A 17,689-nucleotide genomic window follows, 5' to 3' on the forward strand; every position below is an offset into this window, starting at 1 on the left:
GTATGCATCCCCGAGAGCAATTCGACCGAATGCTAAACAATTTGACAGAACAGCTCATCGGACGGAAGCCTGTTGTCATCGGTGGGGACTTCAACGCCTGTACACTGGAGTGGGGGAGTAGACTAACCAACGTTCAGGTTCAGTTCACTTGAAGCTTTGGCAAAGTTGAGTTCCAGCAGTATCACCATGAATTAGGGAGTCTGCGATAGTTATACATACAGTGACCACCAAGCGATTCACTACACCATTTGTATTCGGATCCCACCAATAAGGCGAGGGACGAGGGTAGACGACCGGAAGTGGAAGACAAAGTTGTTTGATAAAAATCTTCTCGTGGAAGCACTCCAAATGGAACGACCAATAACTTTATTGCAAGCTCATTGACAGATATTATTGTCAGAGCATGTGACATCAGCATATCACGAAAAGTAACAACGAAGAACGAACGGAGCCCAGTCTTTTGGTGGAACGAAGAAATTAATTCACTTCGGAAAAGTTGTATCCGAGCCTCCGAGTGCAATCAAACAGAAGAAACAGCAGACCATGTGGTCTTCGACTATCCTCGATTTGCTCGGCAGAAAAGAGAAATGAACCTACGGGTTGCGGAAAACATTGTAGAGAAAATGGGCGAGAACTGTTGAAATGCAGTGAATAGAGATATAATCGAAATAATGACGGAACTCCAACGAAGGTGGAAAGTAAATCAAAGAGAAAACATAAGACACATTGAGTAAGGAGTGCATAAACCCAACCTCCTCTCCGAAGTAATAATAAACAGTGGTTCCTCAGACCAGACAAGAAGCATAAGGGGGTGGTTTCATGAATAAAAATTTCACACTACGCTGTCAACAAAATGTCTGTCACCTTCTTCCCAAAAAACAGAGATATACAATTGAGATGTTGGCACTTTCAGAGCAATGTCAATACCCTGAGTATAATGGACCCTATTATGTAAGTCGAATCGAGCGATCCATACGATCCCTATCGCCATCACACCGACCCAAATATTGTAAGTCGAGATTATCTTATCGAATCGAGTTCATGCTCGAACTTCATGTGTTGCGAATTGCATATTTTAAAGCGTTTCTCTGAATTGTTTCCCAAAGCAAAATATCTGGGGTATAAACCAAACAGCTGGCAAAAATTATAGCCGACAGCTTTTACTCAGAATATTTATAATAGCAAAATAAAGCTAAAACGTTAAATTCTGCTCGACTCAGATTACAAAATGCAATCATCATTACTCCGAAAATTTCGCTGATATCGCTTTCGAAATTTACTCTGAATAATAGTATCGGCCATCCGGAGAAAAATTGGAAGCGAACATCGTTCGTTTGACTAACGAAGTTCCATAGTTTCTAGATGCATGGTAGTCCTTCTTTCAAGCATGAAAAACGGCAATTATTTTTGATTACTCTCAAATTTTGCTTTTAAGCAACGGAATTAAGATTTTTTTAATCAAAACTCATGCAGCTAAAAAAACGTAGCAAAATCTTCTTTTTACACTATGAATGTTTATGCGAAATGCTCATCTGTTGACATTTATTGATCTTGTACAATAAAAAGACGACTACCACAAACAAAACAACCTGCATGGATTGGTGCACCATGGTTAGTTGTTTACCTCAACGTTATTGTTGTTGTTTACGTTTTCGTTGTTTCACCTCGTTGTGGTAAATAAAAAAAAATGCTTGAAGAACATTAATCCTCCAGTTCCAGTTTAACATGGATAATAACAAGGACAAGTAAGTAACAAACTATTAAAAAAATAGGATGATCTTCAACAGAATTGAACTATTTGCAGCTACGACGGAATAGAGTTCCTGGAGCAGGAAACAGCGGGATCTCCGGTGGCTGGATCGTCGGGAACTTTCAGATTCTCGAAATCCTTGTTGGATACGACCCAGGTCTCTGACGATGGGAACTCGAGGAATGTCGAATTCTCATTGTTGCCCGATAATACGACGGAGGAAGCTGAAAACGAAGAAAGTGGTGCATCCGAGGAAAATGATGTGACTTTGTTGCCAGATGATGCTGCGAAGAGTTTGGAATTCTTCTTTAAAGGGACCTTTCTTCGACGACTTTTTCGCAGTCAAATGCGCCCTCGAGAAATCGGAACCATGAATGTCGGTGGAGATACAGTGCCGGAAGTGATCGGATTCATGTGGAAACTTGCAAAGAAACACGTATCTCGGCAAGTTGATTTTGACAATGACGTTCCGACATGGTCTGAGAAGCAAATGCCAGATGAAGAAGACATTGAACGATTCATCATGACACGACCAAAAGGAAGACCTACAATGTTTCTGCCATCACTCCACGAATCCTTGCTACATGGAAGGATAAAAACATCAAAGTTTTTGTGCATCCATATGCGACCAACGTGGAGACGCATGCCCAGCACCAAATGGTACTGAAGACGCTCATTACGCCAACAAACTCAGACCGAGCCGGAGCCCACTCGACCCGTGATTGTGCTGCTTTGGCTAAAGAGCTTAAGGAAACTCACTTGGATTTAGAGGGACATCAAAGCTCGTGGATGTTGTGGGCCAACTTCATCCACTCTTCGCCTGCTCACAAGCAAGAGCAATTGAAAATTGATCCCGCACCGCCTTTGGAGCTCGCCAAATACTTCCGATGGACAAATGTGTCAGAAGCAGCCCGCCTGCAGTCAGTACATCGGGGTGTCACAGTGGCTCATACTGTGAATGCTGGTTGGGTGAAAGAAGCGGCTGAAATAAGGGAAGAAATTTCAGCAGCACTTGGAATACTTAACAACGTTTCCCGCAAGCTCGAAGCAATGATAACAAAAGGATTAGCCGCTGTAGATTTTATCACCGCAGTGCAATCAGCAATCCGACCAGAAGAGTCCGAAGTGAGCCAAGTGTTGGCGGAGAAAGTAACTGATTGTCCCGATGTTGATCACTCTTAAAGTGTTTTTCTTGTTTTGATTTTACGGTTTTGAATAAATAAAATAAGTTTTATTTGCAATAGTTTCACGGTCTTCATGAGTTTTATTTATTTGTTTCAGATAGTTCATTATTGTTAACAGTAAACGTTTCAAAACTTGCTCTTATATTAATTGGGAACAATATTCAAATCGACCTCATTTGGATCTTGCGTTAAGCCTTTCTCAGGGCTGAAAAATCCTCCAGGGAAGTATCCACAGTGTTCAAACAGTTTCTGGCAAGTATAAACTTTGAAGTAGTTCATAGCTTCACATACTTCAGCCAGAATTTGTTCACCTTCCCGGTGTACTCTCTGAAGACGTTTTTTCACGAGGCCAAAGATCACCTCGATGGGATTGAAAAAGGGGCAGTACGCCGGAAGGAATATGGGTATGATCCCAATGGATCGAAGATAGCGAATGAGATTAGCGTCGCAATGAATCCTCGCACCGTCCATGATCCATACTGAATGGAATCCTGGATATCTTTGAACCTTAGGATTCCGCAAGGCAAACTCTCGGCAGCATTCGAAAAACTTTAGCCTGTTAAAAGTGCCTTCAGTCCAGAAACTATCCAGGATTCCATCAGCGCCAAGGAAACATAAGAACGATGAACGAGCACGGCGACAAAATTCTCCTCTGAAAATTAACTTTTTTCCTACGACACCATATCCCTTCTGACGTAACGTGCCCCTATTGTCAATACTCACCTCATCGAGGAAAACTAAATTGAAAATATCCCATGGTATGGCGAGGAGCTCATTCACAAACCGCACTATTTCTTCCATACGAATTTGAATAGCACTTCTCTCAATGGTTTTCCACGACAGGCCTGCCTCGTGCAGAATAGTACAGACGGATGAAGTACTTATTGTCATCTGGAAATGTGCCTGGAACATCTCCTTGGCTTCGTCCAAAAATAAAAGAGGATGCTTGCAATAAAGCTCCACCAACCATTGTCGCATTTCCGACTGGAACTTTTTGAAGACCTGAGCTCGTTTTTTCCTTCGGTAAAGTCCCTCGCTTTCAAACTTTTGAATCCAACCATAAATAGTGGACAGGCTTTTTCCGTAAATGATCGCCAAATTCTTTTGGGAAATACCCAAAAAGTAGTGTCCATAAAGGGCGTGGTATACGGTTCCAGGACTGGCCTGTTGTTGGCGAACGGAATGAATGATTTCAGCATTCAACTAAGCAGACAAATTTTACCTTCAATTACGTCTTCAATAATGACTTTTGGAACAGATTGTAGAGCAAAACTAACCGAAAATGCTTCTAATCGCAAACTACTTCGAAATATTTTGCTTTTTTAGAAAGTAAACAAAAACAAACTGAATATCAGCACATCGACTGGCCTGCTGCTCATGACATCGGTTGGTTATTTGACATGTCGTTCGTTGGAAATTTCGTTCGTTGAACTGACGAACGAATTCCAAGATAGTGCTGTGGCGACAATAATAACTTACCGCCGGTATGGGTTGCATAGGTGTAACGATTGTTGTGGCTGTTTCTACCGTTGCTGGGATGCATTTGTTCATACTACTTATTTTCTCTGTTGTTTTTCGATAATTTATTTCGTATGTACATAATTTTATAGCCAAGTCTAGGATGTTTGCATTATTTGGTAATTCGGCTTTACCCTGGTTTTATACAAATGTACTAGAATAGTTGAGAACATTCGTTCCTAGATTTGCATGTGCTTGATAGTTTTTCTATAAGCCTTGAAAATGCTAACCATTAGGTTTAACATTTCATTGTCATCATTATTCTGTACATTTTTTCCCAACATTTGCTGATAAACTTCAATACAACAAGAAACTGCTACTTCAAATAATTTCTCACGGTCAGTGTCGTTCAGATATTTCCTATAACACAAAATATTTACTGAAATGATGGGCCTGATTATCAAATACACTTCGAATACACTTCACGCTGGAAACGGAATGAATCGTATCTGCGATGACAACGATACGGTGTCGACATCTGGATACGAGATTAGTTTCCCACAGAACTCATCATTATAATATCAAATCATCTTCAGATGAAATTTTTATATGAGATTATGATATCACATGAAGAAAACAAAGTTTTCCACTCACATTGAATACCAGTTTGATACGAAGAAGTTAATTTTCATTAATGATTTTTCATTTGAAAAGTGCTCATTTTGCCTGAAAACTCATTACTATCTACGACACTTCACTAACTCGTAAAACGTAGTTCAATGGCGTACCGTTCATTTCGTTTCCACCGTGAAGTGTATTCGAGAATCAGACCCGATATCACAGATTATATATATAGCAATTCCACGCCGAATTCAGCCGGTCGCTGCTTGGATCCTCCATGATGGTTGTACTCAGAATTATTGTTTTCATTATCATATGAACAATTTTAATTTCGACTAACCCTAACTTTTATCGAAGAATCGTAGCTCTAAATGTAGAAGTCTAATTGAAATATAAAATGCGGCAAAGTTGTTGAAAAATCAACAATTCAACTTTGCCGCAAATCAACAACAGTTCATATGAACTGTATACCCAGTTCAGAACGAACTGACGGCTGACTGAACTGTGTATACAGTTCAGTTCAGAACGAACCGTGTACGGTGAACGATGAACTGTGTATGCAGTTCAGAACCAGTTCAGAACGAACTGTGTACGATGATCGCTGGCGGAACTGTATATACAGTTCAGAACGAACTAACCGCTGGCTGATCTATGCATACAGTTCAGAACGAACTGTGTGGGGTGATCGGTGTATTGGCGATCTAACGCAAAACGTAAACGATCGGTGAGACATCTGGATTTTGTTTTTGAACTAAGAAAATGATGCTAATGTAACCTAAAACTCAAAAACAAATCACGTATATTTTACTTCCGGACTTTCCAACGTAGTTCTCACCTGCAGGAATCGTACATTTTTCCACTTGTGTTTGATTGTACTCACGAATTTCCTTCTTTAATTCAACCATTGTCAACATTTTTATAGTTTTCACTACTGAAAGAGGTAAATAAATAACATGTTATATATAAAATTGCGCAGAATTAAATTTCTTACAAACTCATCGCAATCGAATAATCTTTTATGATTATATGTAATTTATGGAAAGAACTACAAACCTTCCATAAGCTCACATGGCAAAATTTAAAACAATCATCATATTCACCGCAGCGCCGCCTAGGTGTAGATTTGTACGTTAGATCGCCAATAAGAGGAAGAAAACGAACGAGTGATAGATGAATGGTGCTGCAAGGTAAATAGTCCTCAAATTAACGAAGGGAAACAAACGATAGCCCCATGAAGCAATAAAAATAAGATATCGGTATTGTCGTTTTCATAATAAAACGCAGCATTTCAGGATACGATGGTTTTTAAATTTAATTGTTTGATTATTGATCAAACAAAATTATAATTTCATATTTTTAAGTTGAGAGTAAATATTTCAGTAAGATGATATGTAAATCGACCTCACCAAGAAAATACAGTCGAAAACGAAATGTTCCAAACAGTCTTGTTAAACAGTAATTGAATATCGGGTCGCTGATATGAAACATTTTTACTATCATATAATATTGTGCTCCATAATTTTGAGATAGGCGTTCGCGTTTTGGTATAGTTTTACTATAGCAAAACTATATTGCCAAACATCGTAAGAAGAGCACGCAAAGCTAGTTTGTGCTGAAAAAAGTAAATCAAGGTTCAAACTAAATCAAAATTTCAAAATCAAAGTTTGATTTGAGATATTTTTCACAAAATTCGGACGAATAATTATTTGCTAATAAATATCATTTTATGAATGAACAGAACAGTCCTACATAACATCCCACACTTTTTCATACTTGCTTTGACATATCCCTCTACTGTGCGAAAGAGTGAGTGAACTGCTCAAAAGAACTAGTTCTTTTAAGTGAACGGTTGGTCAGTGAACGGTTCATTAAAGTTAACCGTTTTGCCCACCTCTAGTTTCGAACCCTCGAATCCATGATCCCCACGCATTTCGAATTTCCGATTGTGGCAAATGCTTGTATTTAAAATGTGGTAAGTTGTATGAGGCGGGACTGAAGACCGATAGGTTTTGTTGGATTATCGAAGTGTTAGTTGCACCTTCGATCAGTTCTGGATCATCCATGTTGACTGTATCTGCCAATAATATATACAAAATATTTCTAATTGAGAGCATTTGCTTTTTCTCACATGAAATCCAAAGATACATATTTAAGTTTATTTATTTATTCATTTATTATATATTTCGGTTCAGAATCTACTCGGCATAATCCAATAGACCCTTTTATTCTGTAACTTGCCATAGATAATATTAGTAATTCATTAGAAATCATAAACACAGTCATACCTGTTATTTATTGCAGCATTTAAGAGCATACACCTTGTCCTTTCAACGATCAACAATCATCATTTCATCATTCTCGCTACATCCAAGAGCAATTATGGATTATTCAAATAAAATTCCAGTGGCCGACACTTTTGTGCCTTTGTTCTTTGAATTTATTTCAAATACATCTTTTAAATTTACAACAACATAATTCATAACTCCATATTGATTTTAATTCCCTTTTTCGCAACATCCAAGAGCGCCATACATACACTCTTGTGTGTATGTATGTACCATTTATTCACATAACAACCTTATTTCTTATTCCTATCGGTATCGATCCATAAGTGTGAAAAAAAATAATAATTTTTTTCCCATCAATCACATTCGAATACCATTTGGTAAAGGGTGTGTCACATCAAATTGCATCACGGAAAAAACGCTGTAGAAATTCGCCCAGTAGACCGATCCTTTTGAAAATTTTAGACAGTAAAATAAAAACTATTAAACAACTTTTGGCATTTTCTTTTTATTCATACTTCGAGCCCAAGCCCGTATGCTCGCACCTTCCTCTTTACCCCGTCCATAAGGTTCTGTACAACGTCAGGTTGTAGTTTTTTTTTGAACAGAAATCCATTTTCTCTTGAAGTCCGCCTCCGATTTGACAACATTAGGGTTCTTCCGGAGGGCCTGCTTCATAAACGCTCAATATTCCTCTATTGGGCGAAGCTCCGGTGCGTTGGGCGGGTTCATTTCCTTTGGCACGAAGGTGACCCCGTTGGCTTCGTACCACTCCAACACGTCCTTTGAATAGTGGCACGAAGCGAGATCCGGCCAGAAGATGGTCGGGCCCTCGTGCTGCTTCAATAGTGGTAGTAAGCGCTTCTGTAGGTACTCCTTAAGGTAAACCTGCCCATTTACCGCGCCGGTCATCACGAAGGGGGCGCTCCGCTTTCCGCAAGAGCAGATCGCTTGCCACACCATGTACTTTTTGGCAAACTTGGATAGTTTCTGCTTGCGAATCTCCTCCGGAACGCTGAATTTGTCCTCTGCGGAGAAGAACAACAGGCCCGGCAGCTGACGAAAGTCCGCTTTCACGTAGGTTTCGTCGTCCATTACCAGTCAATGCGGCTTTGTCAGCATTTCGGTGTACAGCTTCCGGGCTCGCGTCTTCCCCACCATGTTTTGCCTTTCGTCGCGGTTAGGAGCCTTCTGAACCTTGTATGTACGCAGGCCCTCCTGCTGCTTGGTCCGCTGGACGAATGAACTTGACAAATTCAGCTTATTGGCGACATCCCTGACCGAACTTCTCGGATCACGTCTAAACTGCTTAACTACGCGCTTGTGATCTTTTTCACTGACGGAGCATCCATTTTTGCCGTTCTTCACCTTCCGGTCGATGGTTAGGTTCTCGAAGTATCGTTTTAGTACTCTGCTGACCGTGGATTGGACGATTCCCAGCATCTTACCGATGTCCCGATGTGACAACTCCGGATTCTCGAAATGAGTGCGCAGGATTAATTCACGACGCTCTTTTTCGTTCGACATTTTTCCAAATTTACGAAAAATTGACAGTGAAGCATGGCCAACGTGATCTATACACTCTTATCTGATTATAAGCGAAAGCTGAAGATATAATTCCTAAAAATTAAATTTCTACAGCGTTTTTTCCGTGATGCAATTTGATGTGACACACCCTTTATCTTCATTCCAATTGATTTTTTTTTCCACTCAACTGATTTCACCTTTTGTACTACATATGTGCTTAATTTACTGTTGCAGTCCATTGAACTCACTTTCATGTACCCGTGACCATGACCGTGGTTCCAAAGTTCACGCATGAAACTTTCTCACACAAACACAAAGCAGTCTAGCGATCCTGCTTCCACGCTGGCAATATTTTCTTCGGCAATCACACGCCTACATACTAAGCTAGGTCGCTATATACTAGAGATGGGCAAACAGTTCACGAACGGTACGAAAGAACTAGTTCGCATAAAAGAGCGATCGTTCTTTGAAAAAGAACGATAGTCCTCCCCACGAACTGATTGCGAGCGAACGGTTTGTAAACGAACTGATTCCGTAAGAACGGTTTGCGAGTGAACTGTTTGAGAGTGAACTGTTGAAGAGTGAACTGTTTGCGAGTGAACTGTATGGGAAAGAACTGATTGAGAGTGAACTGTTTTGGAACGAACTGTTTGAGAAAGAAGTGTTTGCGGGCAATTTGTTTGCGAACGAACGAGTGCAGCTGAACTGATTTGCGCTGGGCGGAATGGATAAATATAACGAAAACGCTTGTAAGGAAAATAAAACGATTTGTCATTACCCCTCCTGTACTCGCGTGCAAAATCATAACACGTATACTCGCACACGGTGTCACAGACCGAAAATTAAACTTCTCTGTAATGTTGCCATTGTGTATTTTTCAGGCTTTATTGGCATTTATTTGAAGAAGAGGGTATGATTGAATGAAAAAACTCCAAAAACTATGTTTTCTTCGTCTTTATTATGTTTTAATAGTCATCTAATTCAGCCTCCTCAAAACAGAATAATTTTTGATACTCCAACACAAATATCGAAATTCGAATTTTTCACTGTTATTAATTAAAAGTAAGCAACTGAATATAATTCATGGAAGTATAAAGAGCTATAAAATAACATAAAAACGTATTAATCGATTGTGGTTTCATTAGAGTAAGAACCAGAACGTAGCATAACTACATGCTCGGAACAAACATATTTTTTACATTTCATGCAGTTGTTGCGTGTTTTTCGGTTTTTTTTGACGTAGGACTACGTCTAACCGGAAGATATAGGGGGTGAAATGGAAATCTAGGCACTGAACAAGTAGGAAAAAATGCAAGATTTGGAACGCTTATAACTCGAGCATTTCTCAATAGATCGCAAAGGTTTTTGCATCAATTGATAGGAAATATATCTACGCATCTGTCATAACGAATAACATTTCATTTTTCTTGAGATAAATAATTGAATAATTGTGAAGTATCAAGCATTGTCAAAATGCACTATGTGCCCATTTTTGATTGGTCCATTTTGTGCTCCTCAAATCGTACCGACCAAAACGGGCAACCAGAGCAGCAGCGAAATAGAATGAAGCACGATTGGAAAGGAAAAAGAAAAAAATGAACGAAACGTTGGTCGCAGTCTCACACATGCGTAATTCTCGAGCCAGCCAGTCAGCTTAAAAATCCCCGCTCCGCTGCCGTAACGATCATTCTCATTCAAACCGTACACCACATCGGTTCGCATCACAACACATCAACAAACCAACCCAAGCAGCCATGTCTGGACATGGTAAAGGAGGAAAAGTGAAGGGAAAGGCAAAATCCCGCTCGAACCGTGTTGATTTGGAGTTCCCCGCAAGGGTAGCTAGGCCGAGCGCGTTAGTACCAGTGCACCAGTCCATCTAGCCTGCGTTATATAGTTTCGGCCGCCGAAGTGATCGAGTTAGCTGGCAAAGCTGCTCGCGACGATAAGAAAATCCGCATTCGGAACAGAACACATTCGGTTCGGTGGACATTAAGACAACAGGCAGTTGCAGCGAGTGGCGAGTGGCAAACGCAATCGCAAAACGGCATCAGGTAGCAGAAGAAAAAAGTTTGTTCTTTATACAAACTGCTTTGGTGGCAAATCCAGAACAAGGCGGCAACGAGGGCGTTCGAAAATGGTTTTTTTCAAAACCACGAGTACTAAGTTTTCTAAATTTGAACCATTCCATAAAACAAGGCGCTTTTCAGGGCCATTAAACCTTCCAAAAAAGAGTTTAGGAAATACAGTTCAATGCTTTCTAAAACATTATCCAAAATAATAATAAAACACAAATTGATTTTTTCATAATTTGTTTGCCAGGATCTGATGAGTATGTGAATTTGGCAGTTGTTCTGAGCTTATTGATAGTTGGGGACTTTCCTGATTATTCAATTTTCACCAATTCTTAAATTGTTTCCAGATTGAGAGTACAGTAATTTACAATTAGTTCGAAATTTAGCTAATTGGACGGACATGTAATGCGACTTATTTAGTTGGACATTTTTGTAAACATAGAGATCCAAATTATGACCCCACATTGAAAGTCGACACTGTACCACTGTCATCGCAAATGTTCAATTACAGATTAAAATCGCCTCCAATGCGATACTGAGTGGCGCTTCGGCACGTCGCATTGAATGTAATTTACTGTACAACATGTCACTAAGCTGGATGGGAAGAAATTTTCCAACTGTGAAAGCTGTGGCGAGTGGCAAACGCAATAGCCAAACAGGAAGGTTTAACCGAACAAGATGGGAATATCGAGTGATAACAAAAACACAACACCAAAGGTTCTTCTCAGAACCATCAACATATTCATAAAGAGTAAACAGTAAACTAATCCATTTTTCAGGTAGATAGGTAGGTATTCACGTAGGAGAAGAAAATAAAACAATATATTTAAAATATATATTTAACAAAAGCTGTCCCCTTTGTATAGTCCTACGTCACTCCGGTTATGTCCCCGACATTACCCACCCGTCTTTTATCAAAGAGAAGAATGTATAACGTATTCTAGATAATTACCAGATGATAAAGGTTCTGGAATATAAAATTTGCATATTTATAATATTCTTTGTCTCTGTATTCTTGGTAAACTAAGATATAATGCCTTTTTTAGATGAGGCATAAAAAGATTATATAGAAGGATTTCTAGGAACTTCCTTTTCTTTTTCTTGTTTTCTTGTAGATAATGTCCATTATAAAAAAAATATCCTCGAAACTGTAACTGATAAAAATTACAATAAGACCGATTAGTTTATAATGTACTGTTTACAATTCTTCCACAAGTTAAATTCTTTCACAAGTGTGTATATTTATGACCATTATATTTTGCGAATAACTCTACGAAAGTCAAACATTCATATTTTGCTTTTGAACGTATGAATCTAACGACGAATATATCGACGAATAGTTAATATATGGATCCGTTCAATCCAATTACAAAAGGGACTGAAATGAAATAGAATAGTCCGGTAATGATCTTATGCAATATATTCAATAAATATTCCACGCCGCTAACATAATTTTATACATTTCATTCAACAATATTCTAGAATATGAAAAATGGCACTTGTCCAAACAAGTTACTCCTATACTCGCGTCGGTGTGTCAGACCGAAAGTGTTAAAAAAGTGGCACACGTCCCTTTTGTACCAACACATGCGATACGCTAAACGATGACGAATGACGAATAACGAAGCTAGAGAGAATCGCAAAGTCGTAGTGTTGATATTTTCTGAGAAATGAACGAATTATTGATTTCTCGGTCTGACAGACCAATGCGCGAGTATAGGAGTGTTAATGAGCAAAATGCATGTAACGCAGGGTTTATTTTGTTAAAGTATTCTCAATTTTGGGTTAAAAATTAAATTACATTTTCGTAGTTTTAAAAGCAAAACTTCATATACATATCATATACTTTCTGATTATCAGAAAAAATCTAGGGGATTAGGTAAATATAAAATTTTATAGTGAGGGCGTGTTGAGAAAAAAGTTTTTTCGTTGCTTTCAATTCATTGTTTGGCCTATTGCGTGTACGTGTTATCGTGATTATTTGTATGACTGATTGTTAGTGAAAATTGCTGCTGATTTTTTTCCCTGAATGAACATTATGAAATATGATCTTACATGGAACCTGTGTGTTGTCCAAAAAGAGAATATGAAAAATTGCACATATTTTTGGCACATCAAATTATTACATAAACTTTTGTCGACCGATATACATATTTTCACATGCAGTTTGCGACTTTCAATGAAGCAGCTTATCTTTCCCCACTAAATTTCAAAAATATAAATCCCATACGTACACTATCCATTCCAACGATATCAATTAATAGCTGTCTATTGATGTTGGGTTCCAGCCAACATTCTATGTTGTTCTTAATATCGCTGAACGAAAGAGCGAAAGAACGGTTCAAGAGAACTGATTCACTTTAATGAACGGTTAGTGAGTGAACTGTTCAACAAAGTGAACTGTTTTGCCCATCTCTACTATATACTATGAGTGAAGGAAGCAGTTTGTTATAAATATTTACGACGATCGTGCAGTGTTCTGAGCAGGGTGTTAATGCTCTTGCTCTCACATGTATCTGGTTGAGTAAGAGAGAGGAGATTATTTCTCCCCCCATGTTCTCTTACACGTACTGTTATTCATGCTCGGCCTACCTCGTCGGAGCTTTCACAAATACAATTTCACCACCTCAGCATTTCAATAAATAGAAGAATTATGGATTATGATATGAATATATGTATCGGTTTGAGCACACAACATCAATACGAGCAGAATTTGTGTAGAAAATATTAGTATGTAAAAGCAAAATACATTTGTGCACAAACTATAAACACTCCAGCTCCGCACACGAGAGCGAGATTATTATTGAAATTGTAGATAACGTAGCGTTTCCTTCATCAGACCGTAATTGATCCACTACCAGGCACGGCATCCCTATATCACATTGTCAAAATATTGAGAAAAGAATGACATACCTTTAATCCATAGAACCCAACTTGGACTTTACAGCTTGCTAATCCATCATGCCTCACATCACAAACACACTCTCACTATTTTTTTTTCCAAACACTCTATAATTTCCGCTCTCGATATTTTGGATTAAATACACACGCGCACACACTCAATCGTTCTCTTTCAACTCTGGCACACTCCCATAAATTTCACCAAACTTCCCAATATGGCGCCTCCAACGGCATCTCTGCACCTCCACGGTATAACACGTGTTCTATTTGGTAGCCAAAAATCAATCTTTTGGCACTTTTCTGCATATATTGCATATCTAAAATTGCACTAGCACAGCTCTTCGATATAAAAGTAAACAGCACGTTCCCTTAATTATTTCTATTAAGCTTTTTTTTTTTATTGAACTATTTGCTTCTGCCGGGGTAGATTCTGAGAACACTTTTTTCCATTTTTTTTACCTGAATATTTCACATCACTGCAGTTTTACCTTTTTTTCTAATTAAACCAAAAATTCCACTGCTTATATTTCTTTTATTATTCTTTTTATATTTGATATGTGATCGAAATTACTGAGGGTTCACATCTCTCATCGCCATCTTGTAGTAATCAATAACTTGCACACGCGATTGCTAGAAGCCGAAAGATCGGACCGATCACAATGACCGACTGAGTGAGTCTGACTTTGCTATGACGAGAGAGCATAGCGAGAGCCGACGCATATGATGGACATTCATGTATGTGTGAATCATTCTAGCACAAGTACTACCCCACAAAGTGTGATGAGCGTTGACATCACAGCCGATGTTGAAGTATTTGTTGATTTCTCTGCAATCATTTACAAACGCGTTATTTACGCTATTAATATAAAGAAGCGCGTAATTTTTATAACTATTTCCCTAAAATAATTATTCAAACAAAGCTCAATCTTGTCGATCCATATAAATCCTGTGCAGCGATCATTTTTGCCTGCCCAACAGATTACTAACACATAACACATTTGCAAAATACAATTTTATTATTCAGCAGTCAGTTTGGAATTAAACCAGTTTCAAAAATGAATTCTCTGAGTTGCTGCATGCACACAAGGGACCATACGACACACATACATTTACATGCTCACTCACCTTTGAATCCGATGCGTGATGCTCTATGAGTGACTCCGTAAGCGCTCTTTTTTTCTGTCAAACCTTTTCTTCCAGCCTCTCTGGCTTTTCCTCTCTGCAATCGCAAGGAAATGTACGATCTACCCAAGCTGAAGCTCAATTTCTTATTCTACGTTCAAACAATTTCTCTAAAATTATAATCTCCGTACGTTGTACCATTAAACATTCATTCATTCCATTCCTTTTTCATTTAATTCTGACTCATTTATTGTGATGACTTTTTTTTACCATCTATGGATACATTATTCGGGCTAATAGTTGAAAATGCATTCAAGTACATTTTTGGAATCTCAGACACTGATATCGAGCTCCCGAAACCACCTGATAAATTTGATTTACTTGGTGAAAATGCTGAGGTTAATCCATGGCATGTACTACTCGATGCAGATATTTCCGCTTGAATCACATTTAATACGTTAACAGGTGTAATTGTTAATCCAGGCAAAGAAGATGAAACAATTGTTGAAGGACCTGTAGGCACATATTTCGAATAGGACGTTGGAGCCGCAATCTCCGGCGTTAAAATAGTTGGCGTTGATGGTTGATGTTTGTTCACATTTACCTTGCGTGATTTAGTTAATCCTGGAATATAAGACTGAGAAATTTTGATATTAGTCAACAAAGCGTATATATTTTGAAAACCAAATTTTAGGAGATCCGCCCAAAAATAAATTCGGTTTATATTCCCCTTATTCCGCGCGGCTAATGAGGTGAGATGACAAAGTTTCTCGGTTTATTCTGTAAGTCACCTTACTCCTAGCTCTAATTTGATACCAGACTTGATAAAATATGAACAATTCGAATCTAGCCTCTCATAAACTATAGTCACCCCATTCGCTTTCGGGAACACCGTGACTTGAGACATCTCACGTCATTCGCCACGTAGAATAGGGGGAATTATCTTGTAGAGTCGAAAGAGAGATGTGACCATGCTAACAATTTGGTCGGTTGGACTCAGAGAAGACCATCATTTTCGAATATATTATCAAAAAGTTATAGTTTGACCTCTGCTTTTCTCTTTTGGCCGAGTAGTTAGCGGCACACATATCATTACTTCAATTACAATTACAACGGTAACCTTCTACGGTGCACCCGTGGCCTAGTGATTAGAGTCACACCTGACATGCCGGGGGTTCGGGTTCGATTCCCGTTCTGGTCGGGGGAATTTTTCGTCAATGGAATTTCCTCTCATTGCACTGTGGTCACGCGTATTCTAGAGCTTGCCCTCAGAAAGCATTCAAGGCGTGCTATTTGGCATAAAAACCTCTACAAAGTACTAATAAAAAATGACGCAAGTCATTTACTACGTTGAGACGGCGAAGTTCTTATAGGTACGTTGGTGCTATTTAAGATGAAGAAGAACCATCTACGAGTCTGGGAGATCAACACAGCTTGAAACGGAATGCCAACGGACATATTAGGATCGAGACTAGTGAGATTCTAATTACGACATACTTAAGGCGTCGTGCAAAAAATAACGTAACGCTAAAAATCCGGATTTTGGACACACTCCCCCCCCCCCCTACGTAACGCAATTTCCTATCTCTAATACACAGAAAGTAACGCAACCTCGACCCCCCTCCCCCCTCATGTTACGTAATTTGTGCACGACGCCTAACAAGGCCATACGATTTGGAATGATTTGGAAAAGACACTACAGGAATGTGAGCCGTATTATTCCGTTATGCCAGTAGAGCAGTGTGACTCCTGAAACGGCTAGCGGATTAATGATGCGACTGCCCCCGTCCCGGTAAAACTCTGGCAGGCTTCCAGGTACGTTCAAAACTCGTTAATCATGAAGGCTCTGATGTAGCATTCCCAATTAACGTTGATCAGGTTGATCTGCTGAAACAATCATCAGCAATAAAAACATGTAGTAATACCTCCCCCAAGGAGCTTGCAGCAGCTGTACGGGAACAGCAGTTTTGTAGCAAGTTGGAACTTGGAACAGCAGTCTTGGAAAGCAAGAGCAGAAAAGGTGGAGACTGCATTGTAAGAGGCTGTACGCAGTAAGCCAAAAGAAGTGATTTCAACACCAACAGGAGGCTCAACTCCGTTAACAGTAAAGAGGAGAAAACAAACTACAGAGAAACAGAAAGAGGGCTGTGAAAGTATTAGAGATGAAAATAAGCAACACCATGATGAACCAATGAGTGGCAAAAGGGTCGCAAGAATTAAGGTAAGGAAGCGAAAGACAGGCCAAAATTCCTGAAGAAGAGGCTGAAATCAGATGCTCTGATCATGTCCACATCCGGGCATTACGACCTATACCGATATTTTAAGGATTAAAAATGATTCGTCCCTGGAACATCTCGGAGAGAATGTAGTGAAAATAAGGCGCACTCAGAGCGGCGAAGTGTTGTTTGAACTAAAAAAAACGACGATAAAGAGTTTAACGAGATATTGTTTGGGGAAGCAACGCAAAACTATGTCCCAAGAGACAGTGATCGAATGCAGGAATATGGATGATCACGATAGAGGAGGAATTGAGAAAAGAAAAGGTTTAACATTTCATATGGATGATCACGATAGAGGAGGAATTGAGAAAAGCCTTAAACGAATAGTTTCAGCAGAGAGATGTCGCGTCGAACATTCAACTAGAGAAAGCGTTCGGAGACACGAATACTGCATTAATAAGACTGTAGAAAATATAGCTGCTCGAGACAGGGAATATAAAAATAGGATGGGCGGTGTGCCCCCTGAGAGTTACCCGACAATTAGTAA

At 39.1% G+C, this 17,689-nt stretch overlaps 2 protein-coding genes and 1 pseudogene across 6 annotated transcripts in view; 1 reads left to right on the top strand and 2 right to left on the bottom strand.

Moving 5' to 3' along the window:
* The first annotated feature begins 1,679 nt into the window (after window positions 1-1,679).
* LOC129779529 (uncharacterized) lies at window positions 1,680-3,186 on the top strand (annotated as a pseudogene).
* Window positions 2,789-4,485, bottom strand: LOC129773797 (uncharacterized). Its single transcript, XM_055777447.1, has 2 exons — window positions 4,414-4,485; window positions 2,789-4,137 (listed from the first exon to the last, which is right to left on the bottom strand). The coding sequence occupies exons 1-2, from the start codon at window positions 4,483-4,485 to the stop codon at window positions 3,079-3,081; spliced, it is 1,131 nt and encodes a 376-aa protein (XP_055633422.1). The 3' UTR covers window positions 2,789-3,078.
* A 10,474-nt stretch (window positions 4,486-14,959) lies between these two features.
* LOC129779525 (calcineurin-binding protein cabin-1-like) overlaps window positions 14,960-17,689 on the bottom strand; it is a 165,393-nt gene continuing 162,663 nt past the window's right edge. For 2 of the 5 annotated variants that reach the window (XM_055787061.1, XM_055787058.1), the window contains one exon: window positions 14,961-15,560. In XM_055787061.1, the coding sequence (XP_055643036.1) occupies window positions 15,171-15,560 (390 nt within the window). In that variant the 3' untranslated portion in view covers window positions 14,961-15,170. Of the gene's footprint in view, window positions 15,561-17,689 lie in introns of all 5 variants that reach the window. The other 3 variants (XM_055787062.1, XM_055787059.1, XM_055787063.1) reach the window with 3 other exon arrangements.

This window comes from Toxorhynchites rutilus, chromosome 3, assembly GCF_029784135.1.
Source record: "Toxorhynchites rutilus septentrionalis strain SRP chromosome 3, ASM2978413v1, whole genome shotgun sequence".
In the NCBI taxonomy this organism is placed as follows: Eukaryota; Metazoa; Arthropoda; class Insecta; order Diptera; family Culicidae; genus Toxorhynchites; species Toxorhynchites rutilus.